Genomic DNA, 25,429 nt, shown 5'->3' on the forward strand with positions numbered 1-25,429 from the left:
CACTGTTTAATATTATTTCCTCACTGTAAAAATTATTTGCTGCGGGAATTGGGGCATTTATGGTTGTTGATAGTTATCAAGGTTTAGGAGTACCAAGTTTCAAGACATTTTTGTCAGGAGGGGGTCCTTACGCCTAAAACATTTTGGCAGGGGGGTCTTGGCATCAAAAAGTTTGAAGACCTCTGCCCTAGAGGGACTCTGCAGGTGGTAGGTGTAGGGTCTGAGAGGAAAGAGGGGACTCTGACCCACTGCGTTCTGCCGAAGAGGACGGAGCGGATCCAGTCGAGGGCCTTGTCTTGGACCCCTGCGTCATGGAGTCTGCATATTAGGGTGCGGTGAGAGACTGTGTCGAAGGCCGCTGAGAGGTCGTGGAGTATGAGGGCTGCTGTTTCTCCTTTGTCCAGTAAGGTACGGATGACGTCTGTTGCAGCAAGGAGGGCGGTTTCCGTACTGTGTTTTTTTCTGAAGCCGGATTGGGAAGAAGCAAGGATGTTATCCTCTTCGATGAATGTAGCGAGTTGGCTGTTGATGGCTTTCTCGATGACTTTCGCTGGGAACGGGAGCAGGGACATGGCTCTGTAGTTTTTGAAGTCAGTGGGGTCCGCCAAGGGTTTCTTCAGGAGGGGGTTATTTCTCAGTGTGTTTCCAGTCATCAGGGAACGAGGCGGTTGCCAGGGAGCCGTTGATATTGTGGCAGAGCATGGGTGCGCTGGTGTCGGCGGCTCTGTTGAAAATGTGGTGGGCAGGGATCTGTGGGGGCCCCGGAGTGGATTGACTTCATTGTTTTCAGTGTGTCTTCGGTGGTGAGGGCTGTCCAGTTGTCGATCGCTGGCTTCAGGGTGTCGGGGGTTGTTGGTGAGGGTTCAGTGTGTTGGTTGTCTTTATCGAAGTTGTTGTAGATGCCCTTGATCTTGTGGTTGAAAATGGGGCTGAGTTTGTCGTAGAGGTCTTGTGAGGGAGGTAGGACGGTGGACTCGCTGGTGGCTTGGGCGAACTTGATGATGTTGAAGAGTTCTTTGCTGTTGTGTGCATGAGTGGAGATTCTGTCTTTAATCTCCCTTTTCCTCGTTTTTCTGATGACTTTAGTGAGTATAGCAGCTCTTGTGATATTTTGCTTACTGTGATGATCTAGATAATTCTGGATTATCACCTTCATTACTGTGTCGAGATGGACTTTGATTTGTCTATTTTTCTTCTAGTTTTTTAACGCGCCACTTGGAACTGGTAGTCAGTGGTGTTGCCAGTATCTTAATACATGTGTTGGTGAGCTTTTACCTTAATAATTATAATTTGAATTTTCTATCACTTGGAGTATTTTTAGGATTAACGTTCTTTGTGGATTTTGTTTGACTTGATATGTTCTTACGTGTCACTTTTTTTCTTATTTATTTATTGATCTTGGTCCCTTTTGGTGTTTCATTCGGTCTTTTCTGCACGTGTTCTATATTTAATTTTTTTGTTACTTTATCTTTTATTCTTTATGCACCTTTTTCACTCACTTTTGGTTGTCTTGTTTAGATTCGTTTTGTACACATGCAAGAGGCATTTGCTCTTTTAGGTGCTCCTGTCTTCTGCTGTGGTATTGATGTCACTGGGTTGAGATAAATCTTGTCTCTTCTTTATTATTTTAAATGTGTCCTGCATTGACAAAGTCAGTTAGTAATTATTGTCTTTATTGTATATTCTAGCCCTGATGAAGTCTGTATGCATATACTGCTAATTAGACGAAACACGTGTTGGCTAGAACTCAAAAGGATGCTGTTGTGAACATTAAAGAAGAAGATTGACACTTATTTGGATTATGAGGTTTCATTTTGGATTAATGATTTGTATAATACGATTGTCCTAATTTGCTCGGGATACAACGTGTTTATCAATGGTGATTATTAATCAATACTATTTTACCAGACGCTTACAGTGGGTAGGACTCAATCAGAGTCACTCACAGCAGAAGTCCAAATACAAGAGGCCCAAAATCAAAAACATCTAGCAAATGGAAGTGTCAGGGCAGACTCATTTCCAATTTTGGGTGAGGGCGTTGTATGTTTCAGCTGAAAAATATTCTCTCGTGTTCCAAAGGAGGAGGAAAGACAAATCAAAACAGTCAAAATATGACGAGACTAATTCAGTTGTGGGCTCATCCATGATATGACTTGCAATGCCACAGTCCAAAGGTTGAGGCTGAGGCTTCCGCAGCCATTGAAGACAAGGTCAGAAAAAGGATGAATCAAAGCCCTGCTCAGTATGCAGAGTGTGCCTTGAATGCAATAAATTTCCCTTGATAAATGCAAGCATTGTTACACTCAATTGCTAACAAGAGCTTCTGCCATTGATAAGCGAGAGGCTGGGACAGTGAAGCAGGGTGGTGCCATGGCCAGACTTGTAGTTGAGACTAATGGGCATCTGATGTGGGTGCTGCTGCAAGCCAGGAGAGAGAGAGAGCGGTGACTCCACCCCAAACATCATCTACTCTCTAGCGTCTGCCACTGCAGTACATCAGTAAAAAGGTGGAAGTATTTAGCTGCCTCCTAGTATGTGGAAGAGGAGATCTAGAGAAGAAGGCTCTTCTTGACCCATGTCTTGCTAAATACCTTAAGATCTGGGATTTAGGAGAGGAAAGACCTTAAACAACCATATATTTTCCTAATGCAGAACACAAGACTTTCGTGGTGAGCTTTCTGTTATCCATTTGATGCAGGAGATGAAGTAAGGGCTACCGCAAGGGCTCTCTATTATATGGTAATCATCTCCAGAAAACGAGGTAAGTTACCATCTGTAGTTTAATGGATCACAGGGAGAGAAGTACAGGTCTTCCTGCCTCAGCAACCGCCCCGTCGGAATCACAAGTATCTGGAATCACACTTGACTCCAGATTCTATACTCCATGACAAGAGGCCGAAGTAAAGGCAATCATAACATATCTTCTTTTCTTATGGAACAAAAGAAACCATCAGAGAAAGAAAAGCAAAACACAATGATGCTGAACAAAAGCACAAAAATAACTGCAATAAAACATGTTACACATAAAGGCATTGAGTAAAAAGACACTGGGATAAGCAGAATCAAAATAACACTCTACATTTAAATCATGTGGAAACTGGAGAGAAAGCTTAATACAGAAAAACTAATACATGACAAAATCATCATACTTCTTGGGAACACTGTGCCGTCTTGCAGAGTGTACATTTTCTAGCACAGATTTCTTTACTTGCACCACCTTGCTCTGAAAGGTCTCGGAACTGGCAACAACCTTGGGACTAGAAACACCTTTACTAGAATTCAACTCCTTGGAAGTAGAATTTAACACCTTAGAAGCAGCAACACCACTACCTCCCTTCGAATACAAAGCAATCCTCCTGAAATTCCAATTCTGATCATTCTCCAAAACCACATGCCCCTTATGCACTTCTTTGACCTTAAGAGGTTCCGAAAACTTATTAACCCCAAATTCCTTTCTACCCAATCTAATCTTGACATAGTCACCAACATCAACCCTACCAACTTTACCCTTGAAACTACAACCAGAATCACCAGAACCAGCACTAAAATTGTTAACACCATGCAACTTTTCTTCAAACAACCACTGAGGGACCATCTTAGTCTTGGGAAGCCTTCCACGCATGCGTTCAAACGGAACTTTACCAGTGACACTATGAACAGTGGTATTATAAGACCCAACGGCCTCTTCCACAGCACTGCGAACATCACGTTGACTTTGCACAGCCAATTGAATAACGTCCTTGACCAACCTAATCATACGCTCTACAATACTGTTACCCTGGGGATTGTATAATGATGTGCACATATGCTTGATACCATGGTTAGATAAAAACAAGCGCATAGAAGAAGAAGTCAACTGAGTGCCATTATATGTTAACAATATACCAGGAAAACTTTCTTTCACAAAAATAGATTTGAGCTGTCCAATAACACTTTCAGGAGTTATATTTTTCATGAACTCTACACACATCCATCGTGAACACACATCCACCAACACCATTGCAAAACGACACTCACCAGACAAGTAGTCGATAGGACCGATAAAATCTAAACAGACCTTGCCCCAAGGTAAATCCTCATCACAAGCAATTGAACCTAAAGAACGCGAATCGATTCTTAATCTCTTCTCACTCTCCTTACACAATGAACAGTTCTCAACCCATCTCTTAACATCATCATCTAAACCAGGCCACCAAAAATTGGCCTTCAAACGTTTGCCGGTCATACTCTGACCAAGGTGACCTTCGTGTGCCAAAATAAAAAGTCTTTTTTTAAGTGAATGCGGAGGTATAAATCGTTAACCTCTCAACACAAAATCATCAGAACTGCCCAAACTAAGTTCTTCTTGTAACTTCACAAAACTACGCAAAGAAGACTTCACGTCACCTTCCCGTTTCCAACCAAGACGAATGGCACTAATCAATTCAACAAAGTCAGGGTCCGCCACAACAGCTACTCGTCTTTAGAAATAGAATTAAAACAATTTGAACACACATTATCAAAACCAGCAACCAAACAAACAGTCTCATCATCAAAATCACCACACTCTTCAGATTCAATAGGTAGGCGAGACAAGCAATCTGCTTGAACATTTTTCCAACCAGAGATATGTTGCAATGAAAAATCATACTCTTGTAACTTTGTAGCAAATCTCATCAGACGAGGAAAACCGTTGTTAGCACCACCAGGTGACAGAATCCTAATAAGCAGTTTATGATCTGTCGTTACGGAAAAATGCGTGCCCCACAGATACGTGCGAAAGTGAGAAACTCCCCAAACAGCAGCTAACGCTTCACGCTCTATCACTGCATAATTACGTTCAGAGGCACTAAGAGTGCGTGAAGCGAAAGCTACAGTTTTCTCTACGCCACTTTTCCTTTGAGATAGAACGGCACCGATACCATGAGCACAGGCATCAACAGTCACAAAGGTATCCCTACCAGGTTCAAATGTAGAGAGGATGCCTGCATTGATAATTTCAAGTTTAATTTTTTCAAAAGCGTCAGATTGTTGTGAACCCCGCTAAATTGTATACCTTTTCTAAGAAGTAGTCTTAAAGCTTCAGTCTTGTGGGCAAAATAAAGACAAATTTGGAGTAATACTCCACTAGTCCTAGAAAGGACTTCAATTGATCCTTATTTGAGGGAAGAGGAGCACACCTAATAGCCTTCAATAAATCCTCTTTAGGCTTCACACCAGAATGAGAGATAGTGTATCCTAAGTAATCTATCTTTGTTAATAAAAACTGACATTTATCCTTTCTAATGGTGAAGCCAGAATTTGAAAATACATGTAAAACTTTAGCTAAGTTAATGTTATGCTCTGATTCATCAATTCCAGTACTTAAAAAGTCATCCTGAAAAAAATGGACATGTTTCAAGTCTTTTAACAGAGAATGCATCATGCGTTGGAACACGCAGGCTGCGGAGGCGAGCCCAAATGGTAATCTTTTAAATTGGAACACTCCTTCAACAGTAACCAAAGCAGTAAGTTCTCTGGACTTGGGGTGTAAAACAACCTGATGATAGGCTGAACGGAGATCAAGCTTGCTGAAAAATGTTGCCTTGTCCATGAGAAGAACCATTTCAGAAATGTTAGGAAGGGGAATTTATCCACGATAATATTCTGGTTGAGGGACCTAAGGTCCACACAAAAACGAAGTTTTCCATCCTTCTTTTAAGTGACCACAACAGGAGAAAGTCACTCTGAGACTTCTACAGGCTCTATTATGTCCTGTTTCTGCATGTCATCTAACATTTCTTTTACCTCATTACGAATGGCAATAGAAATTCTCCTAAGAGCATGTCTCACAGGAGAAGCATCTTTCTTAAGCTTGATCTCATGCATGTAACCCTCTAATTTGCCTAAATTAGTTTGAAACACATCACTGTACTTGTCTAAAATGGCATTAGTGTTGGGAAAGTCATCAACAACAAGAACACTCTCTACAGATCTTGGATCTAGAATGATGTGTAAATCATATTGTTGTATCCAGCCTAAAATGGCTGAGCCATCATCAGAAATGTAAACTTTACCGGAAGAGGATCTACCCTTGAATTCAAATGAAGCATCCATAACGCCCTTAATGTTGATAATCTGGCCCCTTATCCCTTTGGATAATGTCACTTTTATAAAGTGAAAAATTGGGCCAATATTCATTAAATAAACGAAAAGGAATGATCGAAAACATAGATCCAGGATCAACCAAGAGCGTTATAGCAACCCCATTCACTACAAAGACAGCTTTTGGTCTTTGAAGACCAATACAAAGACAATTCTCTATATCATGGCATTCTTGTATGCATTTCATTAGAGATAGAGTCTTCATCGACATATGCAACCTTACTGATAGACGGAAACCTGCAGGCTTTAATAATATGACCTCTTTTGCCACGTTTCATGCAGGTTTTGTCTCTAGCAAAACAACCAACAAAGTCCGCTGCATGAGACATGCTTCCGCAGCGAAAACAGCCTACAAATTTACTTTTCCCAAAAGGCACTGCATTCTTAGTTTTTTGCTTAAAGTTTGAAAATTTGGGCTTAGTATCAGTAGAAACAAAGTTTTTAGGCTTGACATCAGTAGAAAGAAAGTTTTTATCCACTCTGTTCACGACGTTAACCGAGTCATCCTTCTTCAGTTCCAAACTGTGCATTTCTTTCATACACTTATCGGATTCTTCAACGACTTTGGCTATGGCAATAGCTTCCATTAAGCTTGGATTTCTGGACGCCCAGAGCTTTTGTTGCATCCTTTTGTTCTTACATTGGACAATCAACTGATCTCTAAACATTTGGTCAGTCATGGGACCAAAATCACATTTCAACAAAAGTTCCCATAAACGAGTAACCATTTGATCCACAGATTCCTTGTCTTTTTGCGGCATAGTATAAAATTTGTGTCTTTGCATGACAATATTGACTTTTTTCCCAAAATATTTTTCAAGTCTCATTTTAGCTTCAATATAAGGATTATCAACAGGTTCACCATCCGCACCAAGCAATTCTGGTAAAAATTTAAAAGCATGTTGGCCTCCTTTACCAAGAGAGTTTAATAGAATTGCTTTTTTGTGTGTCAAAGGAAATCTAAGTCAATCGATGGCTTCCAGATAATTTTCAAAAATACTTATCCATTCTTCCCATTCAATGGTAGGAGTATCACCGTCAATTAAAAATGGAGGAGGCGGTGCAATAGTAGAATTTGCAGTTGTAGCCATTTAATATAAAATATCAAATAATGTATGCGGAATTAAGCTGAGGCAGGAAAAGGAATAATTTTCAATAAAATGTTGAGATGGCAGAGTAGGCACAGTAAAAGGAAGAAAAGTTAAAAATGTATTTATAAAATAAAATGTCAATTCATACAAGAATGTAGGTTACTTAGAAGCTGTATATATATTTATCGATGCGCAGGTATTAAAGTGAAGAAATAACAAAGTTGGTGGCACTGGTAACGTTAAACACGAAGGATTCGTGAAAAACGTTACGTGGTTGCCAAAAGTTAGTTGGCAAAGAAGACAAGATGGCCGCTGTACGTGAGCGTGATGACACAGAGTCGTGTGTGACGCTGCCTGCGCGTAGAGCGCGTAGGGAGGTTTCGCTGCAGTGTCTCGAGATCAGCGCTGTTTTGGACACTGCGGTGTCTCGCGGTCAGCGCCGTTTACAATGGCGCGAGCAACGAACGTCTAGCAAAGTAAGGGAAAAATGCCAAAAGCGAAGAAAAGATGAACGGAGGTTACCTGTGAGGAGGGTGAAGGCATGGTTACTCACAAAAACGAAGGGAAAATGTTCTAGATGAATGCCAGGAAGCGTTGAAGAGATCCAGATTGCAGAAAAAATGGTAGAGGGGTCCAAGAAGAACGTGATGGCAGCGTGGGACCGTCAAACAGGATCGTCACCAAATATTATATGGTAATCGGCTCCAGAAAACGAGGTAAGTTACCATCTGTAGTTTAATGGATCACAGGGAGAGAAGTACAGGTCTTCCTGCCTCAGCAACCGCCCCGTCGGAATCACAAGAATCTGGAATCACACTTGACTCCAGATTCTATACTCCGTGACACGAGGCAGAAGTAAAGGCAATCATAACACTCTCCTTTACCTAACATCAGCAACTGGGGAGCTGGGTAAGTAGGGAAGTGGTAGTCAATAGGGATACCAATAACTCCATATATGTGCAGAATGCAATGCAGGTTTTGACATTTTCACAGATTACATTGTAGCATTAACCATCTGTGAAAAATTTAACCATCTCTTCGGGACCACTGTTAATGGGATAACCATACAAGGTGAGACAGATTCTTACATGTACATCTCATGCCTACGCTCAGTTTATTCAAGCTAACTCGAGTAGCAAATCCGATTACATTAATTTGTCAAGTGGTTTCTTATTAGCTAAACTAAAACTCACCTACTAGCATATTCATCCTTATCATGCTTCTCCGAGGTTTAGTAGCTTCTTAAATGTAACATTATTAGGATTGGCTCGGAGTTGGAAGACCCATTTCCCCCACCGTATAAATTATAGCTATAAAGACTATACCACTTATAAGCAATGGAAAACTAGGGTATATGAGAAGGGTCAAACAGACTAATGTAAAAAGATGGGTTTTGTGTGCATTTCTTCCTCATGTTATTGACAGTGTATTGATACAGTAAATATGTGTACTGTCTATCTCTACTGTCTTAGATTATTGGCAATCTCTCTGGTCACAATGTCACTTTCTCTGTTGGGCTCGGAATGACTGCTTGATACAAAACTATACCGCTACTTTCTCAACCCTATAGTCTTGACATTATGAGTGTATGGTATTGTTCTCTAACTGTGAGATTGTTCATTCTACTTCTTGTGAAAGAACCCTTTATTTTTAAATGTTGTAACTATGATTTTTGCAAGATCGTCTGTATTATTTTTTGGGTGACTTCAGCCGGTGTAGCCTTGGCTAATCTGCTGTGCTCCTCTTCGGGTCTATTGTTTCTAAGATCCACTCAGACGGTGTAGTAATGTGCGATCGGTTTGAACACTGCGGCCTTGTTCATATGAGCACAGGAACGAAAATCAGCTCACGTTTGCCTAGATTTGTTTGCTTTATATACTGCTGAAATTAAAAAACAGCTAAGTATAATACTAACTTCTGCTAAAAAAAACAGCACTTTGCTTCACACGGTTTGCATCAATGATTGCAATTTATTCAAGGATGAACACTGCAAATTGAATTTTTGACAGATTTAGGGCCATATTTTACATTCTAATTTCACTTTTTTGTAAGCAGGAAAACACAGTGAAAAATCAATATGTTGTTATTTTGAGGCTCCAATTCATTACGGACCTAATAGTCTGAAGAATTTAAAGAGACATCATCTGAAGAAACTCCTGCGCTCTTCTCATTTTAGATTATATAAATATTCACTTTTAGCAGAACACCGTTATCTTTGCTTGCAAATTTAACAAGAGAAAGACCATCTATTAAATTTCCGCTTGCAGCTTGTTGATAATTATGCGATCTTAAGCCATATTTTAATATAAGATGGCGATTTCATGCAACATATTCCTTTTAGCAAACTAAGACCAGTGCTGTGATAAGGGAAAGAACACACCTACATTTCTATCTTTATTATTTTAAGATTTACTCACCCAGAAATAATCACAATAACTCCATTCACTAGGCTTTAACAGCTGTTGTTCAGGCATTGTGTCTGGATGTGGAAAGGTCACGCAGTTTATCTACAACATGAAAACAAAGACAAAATAACTTGGCATGCTAATAAAAATAGGCACAAAAGTACAGATTATCAAAAAGTCTGGTCTAACCATATGAAAATAAATCAGTGTGTGTGTGTGTGAGGAGGGTGTAGAGGGAGTACATATTAGTGTCATATATACATTAGTAGGGTAGTCAAACTGTTAAAGAACTGCAAGCTAGTGCATAATGACGAACCGTGGAATGTAGTAGTCTCACAAAGTCACCAGTAATGAAGTAATGTTGCATCCATAGTGTTACTGTTGACCGGGTGGTGTTATGACCTAAATACACTTCAAACATCACAGATAATTCCTAAGTGATTCTTGCAGGTAATAAATCCTCAATCACTACTAACCCACAAATTTCTTCAAAACATTTTTTATTGCATTAACTAAATTTCATCACAAAACATATATACTATTGGCATAAGATACGTCATTATTTAATGCATTTAACAATATTGTTTCTTTGTTTATTCCTAAAAAAAACATAATATTTCATCACAACAATTTCATCCGGCAAAAGAAAACAAAACAAACCCCAATCAATTCTAACATCCATAACAGGCACACATACAGTCTTAGCCTGGGGACTCTATTGATAATGCTGATGGAGTTACATGTATCTTAAAAAGTAGTACCTTTATTTTAAGGACAGGTAGTATGAGTACATGCACATAGGTGTACTGTCCTTCAAATGGCCACATGCCGGAGTTTGGCGCCATTATTAGGTAGCAGTTAAAGGGCTCCTAGGTCAAAAATATAAATGAGGTTTGAGGTTTTACACCTATCGGTGAAAAGTATTTTGCTGTGTGGCTGATTAGTACATCAGATGCAGCACAAAAGGAAGGTGGGAGTTGCAAAACAGCCCAGGTGGAAAAACATCAATCCATGTTAAGAGAGCAAGTTGAATGCTAACCATCTTCGGCATGACTACCAGTCTAGCTTCAGGTCACGGTGCAGCACGGAAACCACTACCCTGCATCTTAGACAGTGCTCTCTTGACTGCATCTGCTTTCATTACAGTCCACTATCTCACCGTCATACACATGCTGGAGTCTATAATAGGATTCACCAGCAATGTCCCAACTGATTCTCCTCCTACCTTTCAAACCAACAATAGTTTATTCACATGGGCACATCCAGTTCACAAACGATCCCTATTGCATGTGGAGTCCACCAGGGTTCCATTTTGTCTTCTGTCCTCTTCAACCTTTACATGGAGCTGCTTGGTGCTCTACTCTTCAGATATATAACATCTCAAGCACTGCTTGCACATCATCCAAATCTGGATAACCAGCACCTACCTGAAGCTCAACCAACCAAGACAGAATTCCTGTTACAGTAAAAATCTGGCTCAATGACATGAACCTTAATGGGTTCGAACCCCAACTTTCACCAAATTCCAGGTCACTTCCTTGCACTCTGGACATCAACCTCACCCTCAGGGTACACAGTGCCCCAAAACAAAAGACAGCCTGGTACAATCTCTCTCATGTAAAGAAAGTCAAACAGTTTTTTCCAGTAAGCGTACTGTTGTTCAAGCCATCGTACTCTCACATCTGGATGTTGGTAATTCCTTACACCCTGGCCTTTCAGATTCCAAACTGTCCCTCTTTAAGGGCATCATAAATGTCTGATCCAGGGCCTGACGCAATATGATCACATCATCCATTGAATTCCCTTTTGGCATGCATCATCTTCAAACAAGTTGCATCATTTACCAAGCAATCACAACCAGTAGCCCCGCTTATCTTGCCGACAAAGCTCACCATCTGCGGTGGTTCGCAGACAGTACTCCATTCACAGACTACAAAGTGTTAAAAAGAAAAAACAGAAGCCTACTCAATACATGCTCCAAGGATCTGCAACAATATCCCTGAATGTACTAGGCCCACTCTAACGCTGCTCCAATTTAGGAAAAAGTTGCATATTCACCTCTTTAAACAACATTACACCCAGCTTCCTCTCCTATTCTTTCTTGACTTTTTATTGGTCTATGCAATAGCACAGCACTCTGCTGTCTTCTGGCTAAGTTTGTGCTATAGAAATACCATATACATACACACAACTGCATTGGTGCGTGATAGAAGGCAACATATTCTAGACTTCCCACCAACGAAATCTAGAACAAACATTACCAGCAACCTTAAGAGAGCCACTGTGCAACTCTTTAGAATGAAGATTAGCAGGACCCCTTTAATTACCTGGGATTACATGCCCATGTAAATGAAGGAATTTACAAGGTATGTCATTAACAAGGTATGTCAAAAATATATGAATGATCCGTGAAGTGTGATTTTTCTCTCTTAAAGTTCAATATAAATATTGGCATGCATTTAGAAGTATTTGTGTATGTTTGTGATATGTGCATAACATATTACAGAATTAATAGGGATCTGGGTATCCTGGGTTGCAAACAAACAGTGAAATATCCTATACACATAGCCAGGCATAAGACCAGCCTTCTTTTCACACTTGACATTTAAACCAAGCTACCTATGGTAACTGATCTATTCTGCACCCACTAGCTTTCCAAACTGAAACACTGCAGTCTTAATGGAAATAAGTACGTGCCTGATGCTATTCCAGTAAAGAAGAAGAATTTGGAGTGGGCAGGATGTTATGTTCTGCCTGCAGAAATTTGGCGACACCGCATTACTTTTCAACACTGAGATGTGAACAAAATCCACCAATCATGGCATGGTGAGCTTTTTCCTCCACGAGGCTGCAGAATATGTGAGGTGTCGAACATGTGCGAGACATGTCTTGTCTTAGCTCAATTTTCTAACACAGGTGGTCACAGGCTTTCATGAGCGGTCACAGTCAAAGTTGTCAGAGGGTCACCATCGAGGAAATTTGCTGCTGCTCGAGTAGATTTTCTACTTGAGTGGCAGTAAAATCTACTTGACTGGCTGCGCACTCTAGTATGAGCAGTGAAAGCTGCATTTTCTGCCCCATGGTGGAATTCTGCCGTATCTTGTGGTGTTTTTCTGTAGTTCTGCAGACTCTGGGAGTTGTAGCTCCATCAATGAGATTCTTTGAGGTCCCTCTATGATTCCCTCCCCTCCCTAAGGTCATGAGAGGAGGGTGCATGGCCCCCCTCCCCAAGCCTCACTGAGCCTCAGAGACTATGTATAGACATGGCATATTAAGGGGGAATGGGGCACACAGCCACACCTTCAGTGCCTGCAAAGGATCGGGAAACCCATCACCTGGTACAAACTCATATTAAATGAGGGGAGTATGCAGCCCACCTCACAGTGACTTAAAAGGCCCTGGGGACTCCATCCCCTGGGCGGATACATGTAATTAAAGGGAGAGGGGTGCATGGCCCGCTCCCTGAGCCTAGAAAGACCCCGGGTACCCCGTCCCCAGGGTCTGACACCAATTTGGTGTCCTTAGGAGCCGACCTTGTAACACAGTTTCCTTGAAAATCTGTCTGCTCCCACCAGGCAGCAGCTTCAATAAATGTTCCTGCAGGGTAGCAGCAGATTGCTCACGCCCGGCAAGAGCTATGCTAAAATAACATACTCCTGCCAGGCGTTAGCAATGCATGCTCCCTATGCACCCAGGTGTGGTGCATGTAGGAAACTAATCGGGCCTCGAGTGACATGGGGCTTCCCCCACATTAAAGGCTCAGGAAAGAGGGCCTCGCAAACCAGTCCATTGGTCAAAAAGGTGATGCACGGCTAGTTACCCCATATATTACATGTTCTATGACATCATAGATAATATCACTGCAGCATTTGAAATTACATAATTGAAGAAATAAATAAGTTATAGGTACTTTAGTGCATGAGTTATAGCTACTTGGGATAAATATAACTGGTGATGTTCAGTGGTTTTGTTAGTTTAAAGCGGTGTGTTTTAACTGACATTTACACCTAACAATATCGCCCCATTTTCCAGTGAAACATATATGAACGTACATACATATATCATGAGCGATGTAATATGTGAGGTCATAAGCAGTGCATTATGGGGATGTAAGTTATAGTTAGCTCAGGCAACTAGAACTGCTGAATATCTATGATTTTAAACGAATAAAATCTGAGTGCAACTATAACTCCTCAATGAATTTCTAGCTTTTTAAAATTGTATTTCATAACTATAGCATCCCTGCAGCCTTTGTTTTTTTTAAGTAAATTTCTAAGGTTTTTTAAAATTCTATTTCTTAACTATAACGTCCTTGTAACCTTTGTTTTTATAAATGAATTTCTATGGGTTTTATTTACTACTAGGCATGTTTGCAGATGGGTGGGGCATCTCACCCGCTCTCTATAATCTCGCTGTGTGGGACTTACTTGAGTTGCCAGGAGGAGTTCCTAGCAACCAAGGAGCCTCAGCATCCAAGGGGACTTCATCCCCTAACCAGTAGTGCACCAGGAGGCCCGTTTGCAGAGTTGTGGGGAAAGGGGGCAGGGCCTCCCACAAGTTCACAGCAATCCCACTGTGTGAGACTTACTGGTGGTAACAGGAGGGGCTCTTGGTCCCAAAGGACCCTCAGCATCCAAGGGGACTTAATCCCCCAACCAGTCGTGTGCCAGGTATGTGTTTCAAATGATGGAGGGGGTCTCGACCATGTCTGCTGGGTGCTCTCAGGGCACCCAGTTTCCACTGGCACCATGAGTAGAGCCTGAATGCCCCCGTGGTCCCTACTGGCTCCCTGCTTCCTGCAGGATCCAGCATTGCTTTCACATACAGGGAGCTGCTGTAAGGGCAGCCCCCTCTTTGTGAAAGCAATTCTGCACTGCTTGAAGAAATCAAGAGCATTTTGAATGTTCTCACTTGCTAGAAGCAGAGCTTTTGCTGTGGCTTGGTGGGAGAGGTAAAGCTCCTGCCAAGTCACAGGGGATGGGCATTTCGGCACAAAGCACATGCCAGCCCCAGTGGGTGGAGGCTCCCAGGGACACCTATGTCTCCAAGAGGGGGACCGCACCCCCTCTCCTTTCTTGATGTAGGGCCTGCCCTGGGAAGGTGACGGTCCCCCGAGCTGGGGGAGTTCTCTGAGATTCACCATAACAATTGATTATGGCTGGGGAGGTGGTGGTCCCAGGGAAGTTCAAGAGGCCTCCATGATTTGTTTTTGGAATGTGGCCCGGGGAGGTGGTGGTCCCCAAGGCCCGGGGGATCTGAGAGGCCCCCCATTTAAAAATAAATACGCCCCAGGGAGGTGGTGGTCCCTGGGCCATTAATAAGACCCAGGATGGGGAATGTGTGCCCCCTTCCTTTATTTTGAAAATGCCTCCCACCTGGGGCACAGTTACTAAAGAAGCACTTTTTTTCTTGTGGGAGCTGTGGATCCAACCCGGCTCCCGCAAATACAAAACAAAAAAACACTGTTATGGACCTCGCGACCATGTAGGACCTCCCCCAGAGGCTCGGTGGATTCCGCTCAAATACAGTCCGTAGATGGCTTCCAACACTTCCTGGTTTGAAGTGTTAGCAGCCAATCAGATCTCAGCACGCATTCAGGAGGGGTCGTGGAACCTCCAGGTCCCTACATATACAATTGGAAATTTCTTTAAATTACTCTACAACTATTGAATGGATTACAGCCAAATCACAAAAAGGCACTACCCTGGACCAAAATCTAACTTTCTGGCCCACTTGGTGTAATTCTGTTCCACGGTTCGGGCTGAAGCTGTGTCTTAAGGGTCTATGGGAATTAACATTTTAAAAGCACATTTTTTAACCCCCCTTGACAGATCACCCCAAAACTTTCCATGTGCAAAAAGAGTCACCAGGGCACTTTTTTGGAAGCTTTCAAGAAGAATCGTCAAACGGCGCCTAAGATATGGGCAAGTCAAAAAAAGCTTTTCCTACGGAACTAGGTTGCAACTAGAACTATATATATATATATATATATATATATATATATATATATATATATATATATATATATATATATATATATATATATATATATATATAAATATAACCTACTGGTGGTCGCCAATAGGTAGTTATAGTTAGGACCTGGTTTCCATAGGAAATCCGCAACATTCTATTGGAAATAACGTTGGCGCCGGTAGACAAATCTTCGCGAATTTCTCAAAGAAGATGGCCTGTTCCGCTCCGCTCCTTCTCTGAAAGTTTTGGGGGGATTTGTCAAGTGGGGGCTGAGAAAAAAGGGGGGTCCCAAAACGTGTTTTCCTCATGTTATTTTCCATAGGACGATTAGACACGGCTACAGCCCGAACGGCGGAACGGAACGAAAGATATTTGGCAAAATGGTATAGTCTGACTCGCAGATCACGCTTTTGCTCAAATGGTGTAAATCCATACAATAGTTTCTGATGTGTTTTTAGTGAGTGAGGATCCATATATATCCAAATAGCATTAGAAAAACTTAGAAATTCACTGAAAAAGCCAAAAGATACAGGGATGTTACAGTTAGAGGACAGAATAAATAAAAACTTTGAAATTCACTGAAAAAAACAAAGGTAACAGGGACATTACAGCTAAGTTTCCTTTTACAGACACAACATTAAAGTAATTCAGAAGTTATAGTTAGCTCAAGTAACCATATCTCGCATTCCCGCCATGCACTGCTAATTACCCCACATATTACATCACTCATGATATATTCTATGACATCATTGATATCATTGCAACTTTGCAATCAAATTATCGATGAGAAACTGTGCATGGCAGGGGAGTGAGTTATAGTTACCTTAGGGAATGATTTATAATTACTTGAGATAACTATAACCTCTGAATTTCTGTTTTCAATATATAGCTGAAAGAATATTTACTGCAGCTGGCTGTTTGCAGGAATGAAATTATTACTCATTTTTGAAGATGCATGGTGCCACCAAATGGTAAAATGATGTTGAACAATAAACTAAGTTAAGGACCCACTTCCTCAGCTACTTGTGTTTCAGTAATTCACAATGATAAAAAAAATGCTTTATTTGGGCAAACGCAGATACAATGTAACAGATTAGTTCTAAGGGATTTTAGAGTGTGCAATCTAGACCTTGTGGGAATGGATGAATATGGTGTAAATGAATAACATGATATGTGCAGGCCCAACAACGGCAATATCAATGAAGGCAATATCAATGTATGCCACAACCTGTGCCCACAGAACCATGAAAATACCCCTCAATGTAATATCAATGTATGTCATAACTTGTGGCACTGCCACCACAAAGATGAGATCAAAGTATGTCATAATCCTTGCACAAATAACAATACTGTTGCTACTAAAAACAATGCTGATGTACGTTATGACTTAAGCAAACGTAACCTTGCCAATACCATTAAGAACAATGTCAATGTATGTTATGATAACTGTATGCAGAATGTTAAGGATGGCTACAGAAATGATACCAGTGACTGCCATATTATTTTTACTAGTTCGAATGAACTTGTGTCATTGCTGTCAGATTCACCCAAGGTGACCTCCCTTTCAACCCTGAGTCAGAGATACATGGTTAAACAAGTCCTGTGACCTACAGCCATGCCTATTAAATACCAGGTCACAGGTGGGGTCTCTTTTAACCTAAAGGCAAATGCATGCACAGGGAAAATCCTGATCAATCCCACAGACAGTTGCACCACAAACAAGTCTGAGGAAATTGGCCCCAATAAAACACATTTGGTCAAGGGCTACAGTTCCCCAAAATACTACAAAGATGGATACAACATGTAGATAGAAACACTCAACCAATCAGGACATGACATTCACACCACATGTAGTGTTTAGGTCTTGGCAGATTTTACAGACTTCCGCGAATAACTAAAAATGTCTGCTGAGCTAAGCGGGGTTCCGCAAGTGGCCAAGTAGATTACGTGATGCCATTTGTGCTGATTTTAGTGCCGGGTGTTTTCCAGCATGAATGGCAGCATGTGCAGCGCAAGAGGTCTCGGCTTCTTTCTGCCACTCAAGTACATATTCTACTCAAGCTGCAGCTTCCTCAATGTGCGCTGTAAAAATAAAAAATAAAAATAAATAAATAAAATATAAACTTTATTCGGATTATTACGATCCATAAAAGCATTACAATTACAATTTAAAAAGTCTTTCCAAAGAGGTCTAGTTTACAAGTTAAAAAAAGCAGAAAATGAATTACAGTACTGTTTAAAGGTTTTTCCGATGTCTATAAATACATTTCAGAAAATTAAGGACATGGTAACATGTGGCTTCGGTGTCCAAAAGCTGCAAACTTAACATGGCTGCTCTGCATTGTCTAAGACCCCAAGATTTTAAAAGGGTCAGTAGCCAGAGTTTGCGGTGTTCCTGATAAAATTTACAAAATAGGACTGTGTGAATAGAAGATTGACTTGATGTCCCATCACATGGGCATGGGGGTGGATTTGAGTCCCACACGTTTGGCGTTGGAAAGGCCACCAGTTTATGAAATATGTTCAATCTAAATCTTATCAGGAGAAAGCGTTCAAAGGTGCCAATGTCAAGTTTTAAGTACGGCTGCATTGAAAGAGTAGATTGGACCAGCGTAGCATGCTGCACCAACTGTTTTCCAGCTTCTGCCTGAAGTCTCATGTTTGTCAAATGATCCAACGCTCGCTTCTTTAAATTGTCGTTTGCGAGTTCTCCGATTTTTTCGGGATTACGATAGTATTTTTCCAATCCAAGGTCGCCAAGAAAGGTCCGGATATAGGCCAGCCATTTGATTTTAAAAGCATAGTGCAGAGACATTGCATCCGTCAATATTGTTTTTGTGATATCGTTTGTGTCTGATACCCAAATACGTCGCCAGAGTAGAAGTGGTTGGATTTTGGCAAGATCTTCAATATATGGTGCCCCTAATTCTAAGTGGCAGGCGTAAACGGAAGATGTTTTGGGGGCAGATAGGATAAATCTAAAAAACTTATTTTCTGCGGTTTGCAGAGAAGTAACGTCCGTATATCCCCATAGTCCTGCTCCATATAGGGCTGTAGATTGGCACTTGGCTCTATATATGGTTAGCAGTTCTCTGGGTGGACGTTTTCCTAATTTTTGGGAAAACGACACCAAAGCTGCTAGTGCTCTTTTAAAACAATGCTTTCTAGCTTCTATTGCTGGTTTCCAGGAAAGTTTATTGTCTATCGTGACCCCCAGATAACAATAATCGTTTGTTGAGGCAATTTTTTGGCTGTCGAGGTAGATGGATGTTTGCTGGTTTTTCCCGACCCCAGCCTTCATTACGAAAGTTTTTTTCACATTTATGTGGAGGTCAAGAGTTTTCATATACTGGGAGTATCTATTTAGGGACCTTTGGAGTTCACGGGGAGTTTGTGCAAGGAGGACAGCGTCATCCGCATACAGCAGAGCGGGGATCGGGCGGTGTTTGGCCCTTGGGAGGTCACGGGCACCCTTTAGTAGCTCACCCTCCAAGTTGTTGGTGTAGAGGGAGAAAAGAAAGGGTGCCAGGACGCATCCCTGTCTGACCCCCCGCTCTACTGTGAAGGTCTCCGTCAGTTCTCCCTTTGTCCCGAAGCGAACTCTTGCGGATGGGTTGGAGTAGAGTTCCCTTAAAAAGTTCAGGAGTGGTTGGTCTACCCCCATCTGTGCTAGAAGGGACCACAATTTTGTGTGGGAGACGCAGTCAAAAGCCGCGGACAGATCTACGTAGGTCATATAAAGTTTTGCCTTCTTTGCATGCACATATTTTCCGACAATTATTGATAGATTTAAGGCTTGCTCAACAGTGCCTAATCCTTTTCTGAATCCGAATTGGAGATCGGATAGGACACCTTTTTCTTCCACCCAGTCCTGTAATCTTTCTAGTATCACTCTTCCTGCTATTTTCCCCAGCGAGTCCAACAGGGAGATTGGGCGATAGCAGGCGGGGTCCATACGATTACCTTTTTTAAAAATCGGGACCATTATGGATTTGGTCCAGGACTCTAAAATTCCTACTTTTGCCGTAGCGCTACAAACCCTTGTTAAAATTGGTGCCCAGAGGTCTGTTTGGTGTTTAAAAAGGTCAGCTGGGACGCCATCCGGCCCTGGAGCCTTACCTTTTTTGGTGGAGTTCAGTGCCGCAAGAATTTCAGAAATTTCGAATTTAATGTCTATTGGGTATGGTGGGAGTGTTTTTTCTCCTTCTTCTAGCTCTGGGTCGTAAGTTGGTTTTTGAAAGATGCTAGTAAAATGTGATACCCAAGTTGCAGCATCTATGGCAACTTCGATTTTTGGGCCCGAGTCGTCCGCCAGGAAAGGAGTTCTAATAATTCTCCAGAATGCTGTTGAATTTTTTTCTTGAGCGCTGGTATGGAGTTCGTGCCACAGCGCTTGCTTCAGTTCCTCTTTCCTCTTTTTCCTTGTTTTTAGGTATTCGCTCCTGAGAGTGGCTATTGTACTGAAGTCCCTATCATTTTTATTTAAGGCTAACTTTAGTCTTGTATGTGCCTTAGTGCACTCTTGATTGAACCAACCAGTGGTCCGCGATGAGTCAGTTTTTTGTTTTCTTGTAAGTAGCGTCTTTGTTTTTTCCATGATTTGGGCGAAGTTAGTTAAAAGCTCCATTTCATTAGTAGCTATGTCCAAACAGGTTTCAATTTGGGGGTAAACTGACCTTATTAGTTCTTTGGTGAGTTCATCAGGATTGATCCTCTCCCACTTTATGGTATACCCATTTGCTTTATCCAAATTGATGTTTTCCTGAGTCAGGGCATTTGCTATTATTGCTGGGGAACATTTTTGATGAATTAGTCGGACTTTTAGAGTTAGTATTGCATGATCACTCTGAGAATTCGGTAGCACTTCGAAGTTCTTTACTCTTGTTTGCAGAGAGGCTGATATAATAATAAAGTCTACCGTGGTTTGATGACCTCGTCCTATGTAGGTAGGTGCAAGTGAGTTTTCCCCATAATCCGAGGTGTTTACTATCTGGAGATCCAGATCGGATAGGAGATCGTTCATTTGCCTTCCCATTTTGGTGTGCGAAAAATGTGTAAGTAAGAGGCCATCTTCTGTCACCATGCCTGGGCATTTTCTTTTTAGTTGGGTGCAGGCGTGAAGATTAAAGTCGCCTGCCCATACTATTGTTGCCGGGCCTCCTACTCCTTGCTGCATTATAAGGGTGGTTAATGTTCCATGGAGATGGGCCAAAACTCTCTCTAAGTCCAGTTCCTCCAGATTATTATAAAAGTTAATAATGATCATCGACTCTCTTTTCTGGAAATAAAGACCTAGGATCTGCAGGTTTGTTGTCAGTTCAATAACCTTTATTATAACATTTTGTATAGTGTTAGCTAGGTAAATACACAGACCTCCCTTTGGTCTGCCTAGATGTCCCGACTGCGCGAGAGACGTGTACGTCTTGTACCCCTGCAGGTGATATTCTTGTAGTGACCATGTCTCCTGTATACATAATACTTGGTGATTAAGCGTATGATACAGGATTGTCCCATCCTCTATTTTTGTCCTTAGACCAGCGATGTTCCATGAAATCAAGCTCAGGTTTGTTGAGCTGTCATCTGGGCTTTGTGATCTTTTTAGTTTCACGGGAGCAGGTGGGATCTCTCGGTCTGGAGAGACTGATGGGAGTTCGATAAGTTCCATACGATCTGTATGGTTTTGGGAATATGCCTGAAATTGTGGTGGTCAATCGACGCCGTCCAGGGGACTATATCTGTTTGTTAAGTGGGGACCGTTCCAACTGTCCCAGCATGTGGGATCGTTGTTCTTTGTCCGGTGGTCCAGTCCACTCCATTCATTCATGTCTCTGTCTTGGTGATTTGGGCCTAATGGTTTGAATGGGGGAAGCCATCCTTGCCGCGGCTGTTGCCATAAGTGGGTGTTATAGTGCGTAGATTGCTGAGGTTGCCACCATTGTTGGGTATTGTGATGTGACCATGGAGGTGGGTGTACCGGAGGTGGGGTAACAAAAGGAGTGGATTGGGGAAATGAAACAGGTGGATGCCACTGAAAGGCTGGATACTGTAAGTTTTGCAGGGATCTAGGCCTCTCTGAATGGTGTTGGTGGTGGTACATATTGTAGTCGGAGGGATTTATAAAGTTGGGGTTTATTGGGTGTGGTAACAAGGGGAAATTTTGCCTTGTGGATGGAGGTAGGAAGTAAGACAAGGGAAGGGGGTTTATTTGTGTGGCAGGTCCTCTGTTGGACGAATTACAAGTGTAGTTTGCTGCCCCTATCTCCCTGAATTTGATACTAATGACGTCCCCCGCTATTGTCTTCGTGCTTCTACCAACCCAATCTCCTCTACGTGCAGAGAAGATGTCGCCCCTGATGTGGGCGGGTAATGGTCTGTGGATATGGAGCCACTGGGCACATTTATTCCTCAGCTCTGCGAAGGTTTCTCTTACGCCCTCCTTCAGTGGGGGAACTGCTGTTAACACCACCACGAAGGGAGAAGCTTCCGGGGGTAAGTTGATTATTTTGGGCCGAGGTTGCTTGGTCTTCAGATCTGGTGGATTTTCTTGGGAGGGGGTCTCTGCTGGAATGGTGAGATTTCCTTTCATTTGCCTATTAATTGTTTTTGATTTTGATTGACCTTCTGGATCTATTTGGGTAGTGGATGAAAGATCTACCGCTTCCGAGGTGTTTTTGGGAGCATCCAGATTGGTCGCTTTTTTGGCTAATGGATATGTTACTGCCGCTTTTTTGGTTGATGATAAATTAGTCTTGTTTATTGTGCTGGTTATTTGTTTGGTATTGGATGGTTTTTTTTGGGGTATTTCCTGTGCGCCCTGCATTGGGGCGGAACCATTCCTGCTTGGTTTACAACTACATTTGGTGTTGATTAATGACGTAAGTCTGTCCAATTTTGATATGAGTGGTTTAATCTGCGCTGTAATTTTTGCCTCAAGGTCGGATTTTAAGTCCATAACCATATTTTCCACCCAGCAGGGGATACCTGCCGAGGAATTAGGGGTGGGTGTAGTCAAATTATGGTTCTTACTTTTTGTCTTTGGTTTTTCCTTGCTAATTGGCATTGCCTTGAGATTGGTGGAGACAATTTCCCTTATTTTTGATGTGTCTCGGATCGTTTCTGGGTCGGGTGGTACAAGATTATTGTCGTCACTCTGGTCTAATTTCTCGACCGGTGATTGGCAGGCTTCTAGGTCTGGGGTTGCGTCGAGATCGACGTATGATGGGTCAGAGTCCGATTGGGTTACGGACAAATCGACAGAGTTTGGAACGGTCAGCGTAGGAGCAGTATTTGTTGGTAGTGGCAGGGAGCAATTATTAGCTACCGGGTGAACGGGAGAATTTGCAGTAGCAAGTGATCCAAGCGAAGATCGTTTTGCCTGCATGAGGTCCAAGGAGACTCTTTTCTCCAGCAAGATGATGCTTTTGTCAATGGTATCATTGACCCTGGATATAAAGAGATCTATTGGGCCGGTTACTTGTGTCACCAGAGCCACTTTCTTAGTCGCGCTTCTTGTTTTGGGACGCATCTTAAGTCCCAAAAATATGCGTTTGGCTTCGAGAGGGGCTGGGGAGATCGTCGTGGAGCTCAGGGTGACAGGGCCGGGGCCGTCCTCTGCCGTCCACGAACGGCCTCAAACGGCCCTGTCTTTGCCCTGTCTTCGCCCGAGCTGCGTCCCGCGCTGCGGGAGAGGGATGTTGTTATGTAGGAGGCTTAAAGGGCGGGGGGCGTGGCCAGCAGGGAGAGCGGACCGGAAGCTCTTCCGTGGTCTTGCAGGGACTTCTGGGAAATGAAGTCCCCGCACGCTCGCAGCCCCGCTGGTCCCTCGCGCCCCTTACCGCCTTGCTGCCTTTGTCCTGGATTCCTCGCCTCTGGTCCTCTGGATGCTGCCTCTACCGACACCCACCGACGAAGCGGCACCCGCGGAGCGGGTGCGGCGAGAGGTGGGCTGGGAGGCTGATACGCTGTTTGTCCGCTAGAGTGGAGCTTTCCGCTTCAGTGCAGGGTAGGCTAGGTGTCCCACAAGGTGGAAGGAAAGGGACGCTTTTAGCAGGTTCAGATGGGCGGGGGGCGTGGCCAGCAGGGAGAGCGGACCGGAAGCTCTTCCGTGGTCTTGCAGGGACTTCTGGGAAATGAAGTCCCCGCACGCTCGCAGCCCCGCTGGTCCCTCGCGCCCCTTACCGCCTTGCTGCCTTTGTCCTGGATTCCTCGCCTCTGGTCCTCTGGATGCTGCCTCTACCGACACCCACCGACGAAGCGGCACCCGCGGAGCGGGTGCGGCGAGAGGTGGGCTGGGAGGCTGATACGCTGTTTGTCCGCTAGAGTGGAGCTTTCCGCTTCAGTGCAGGGTAGGCTAGGTGTCCCACAAGGTGGAAGGAAAGGGACGCTTTTAGCAGGTTCAGATGGGCGGGGGGCGTGGCCAGCAGGGAGAGCGGACCGGAAGCTCTTCCGTGGTCTTGCAGGGACTTCTGGGAAATGAAGTCCCCGCACGCTCGCAGCCCCGCTGGTCCCTCGCGCCCCTTACCGCCTTGCTGCCTTTGTCCTGGATTCCTCGCCTCTGGTCCTCTGGATGCTGCCTCTACCGACACCCACCGACGAAGCGGCACCCGCGGAGCGGGTGCGGCGAGAGGTGGGCTGGGAGGCTGATACGCTGTTTGTCCGCTAGAGTGGAGCTTTCCGCTTCAGTGCAGGGTAGGTTAGGTGTAGTTATGTGCGCTGTAGTGACCATCTACGATTGCCTGCATTGAGAAATCTCACTGGGAGGTGGTCTGGGTTAAGATTTTCCTAACTCGACAACTTATCGTTGGCGAGCGAAGAAAAAACTCTGCTGTGCAGAGTTGTTCAGAAGTCCGCGGAGTGGAAAAAACTCCACGAGCGGAGCAGGATTTCATGCCCAGTCTGCTGTCCTCCTGACATGAACGTTAGGGACAAAACAGGCTCCCCACAGCTCCTGAACCCATCCTCAACAAGTTCCTGACCCTCAAGAGGTGCATCTCAGGTCCCTGGACCTTTGGTGTGGTTCTCGAGCTCTTAAAGTCACGCTTTTGGGCTCCAGAACCGTGCCGCTCACACAAAGAATCAGTGCGAGCTGCTGCATGTTTGTGTCTTAGCACAGCAAGCTTCGTCTGCCACTATAGATCGCCACTTCGAGGTCCTAGTCAGTCGGTATACACCTGTTACAACGCAACTTTTACAACTACCTACTATTACAACGCAACTTTTACAACGCATACCATTACAACGCATTGCGCTGGGGGGCGCTCTAGGATAGGGAATAAGTATAATTTACTATCCAACACCTTCCCTAGTGTCCACGGGGACTGGAGTTAGAATAGTAAATTATACTTACCACTATCCAGCACCTCTAAGCGCTATGCGTTGTAATGGTATGCATTGTAATGGTCGCGTTGTAATAGTAGGTAGTTGTAATGGTATGCGTTGTAACATGGTACATCCAGTCAGTCTGTCCAAGATGCCCGACCTGTTCTTTGTGCCCCATCAACCATCGCCAGTGACAATCTCCTTGCTCATGAAAAACATCCACCCCATGAACAGGACTCTAGGCACAGAACTTGAGAAGGTAAAACTTCAGCGTGACTAATCTGGGACTGTGCTCCATCACGGTCGGCCTGAACTTTTGGATTTGACCTGGTCCAGCGTGATCAGATATCCCCAGTTGGTGCTTTATACTTTTGAGCGCAAAATTCATAACTTTGGTTCTACTTATTTGATTTTTGTCATTTTGTTCTTGTTTTATTTATATAATTAAACTCTATTATTCTAACATGGTGTGCAATTTGTGTGTGGTGTTTCCATTGTTTTACTGTTTGGTGTGTT

The 25,429-nt window shown here is 43.1% G+C and overlaps 1 protein-coding gene across 2 annotated transcripts in view; it reads right to left on the bottom strand.

Moving 5' to 3' along the window:
- The window catches only part of GAS7 (growth arrest specific 7), a 1,296,657-nt gene that overhangs the window by 312,719 nt on the left and 958,509 nt on the right, over nt 1-25,429 (bottom strand). For both annotated transcript variants that reach the window (XM_086930551.1, XM_086930552.1), the window contains exon 6: nt 9,632-9,721. In XM_086930551.1, coding sequence (XP_086786677.1) covers nt 9,632-9,721 — 90 coding nt within the window. The remainder of the gene's footprint in view (nt 1-9,631; nt 9,722-25,429) is intronic.

This window comes from Lissotriton vulgaris, chromosome 7 (assembly GCF_964263255.1).
Source record: "Lissotriton vulgaris chromosome 7, aLisVul1.2, whole genome shotgun sequence".
Lineage (NCBI taxonomy): Eukaryota > Metazoa > Chordata > Amphibia > Caudata > Salamandridae > Lissotriton > Lissotriton vulgaris.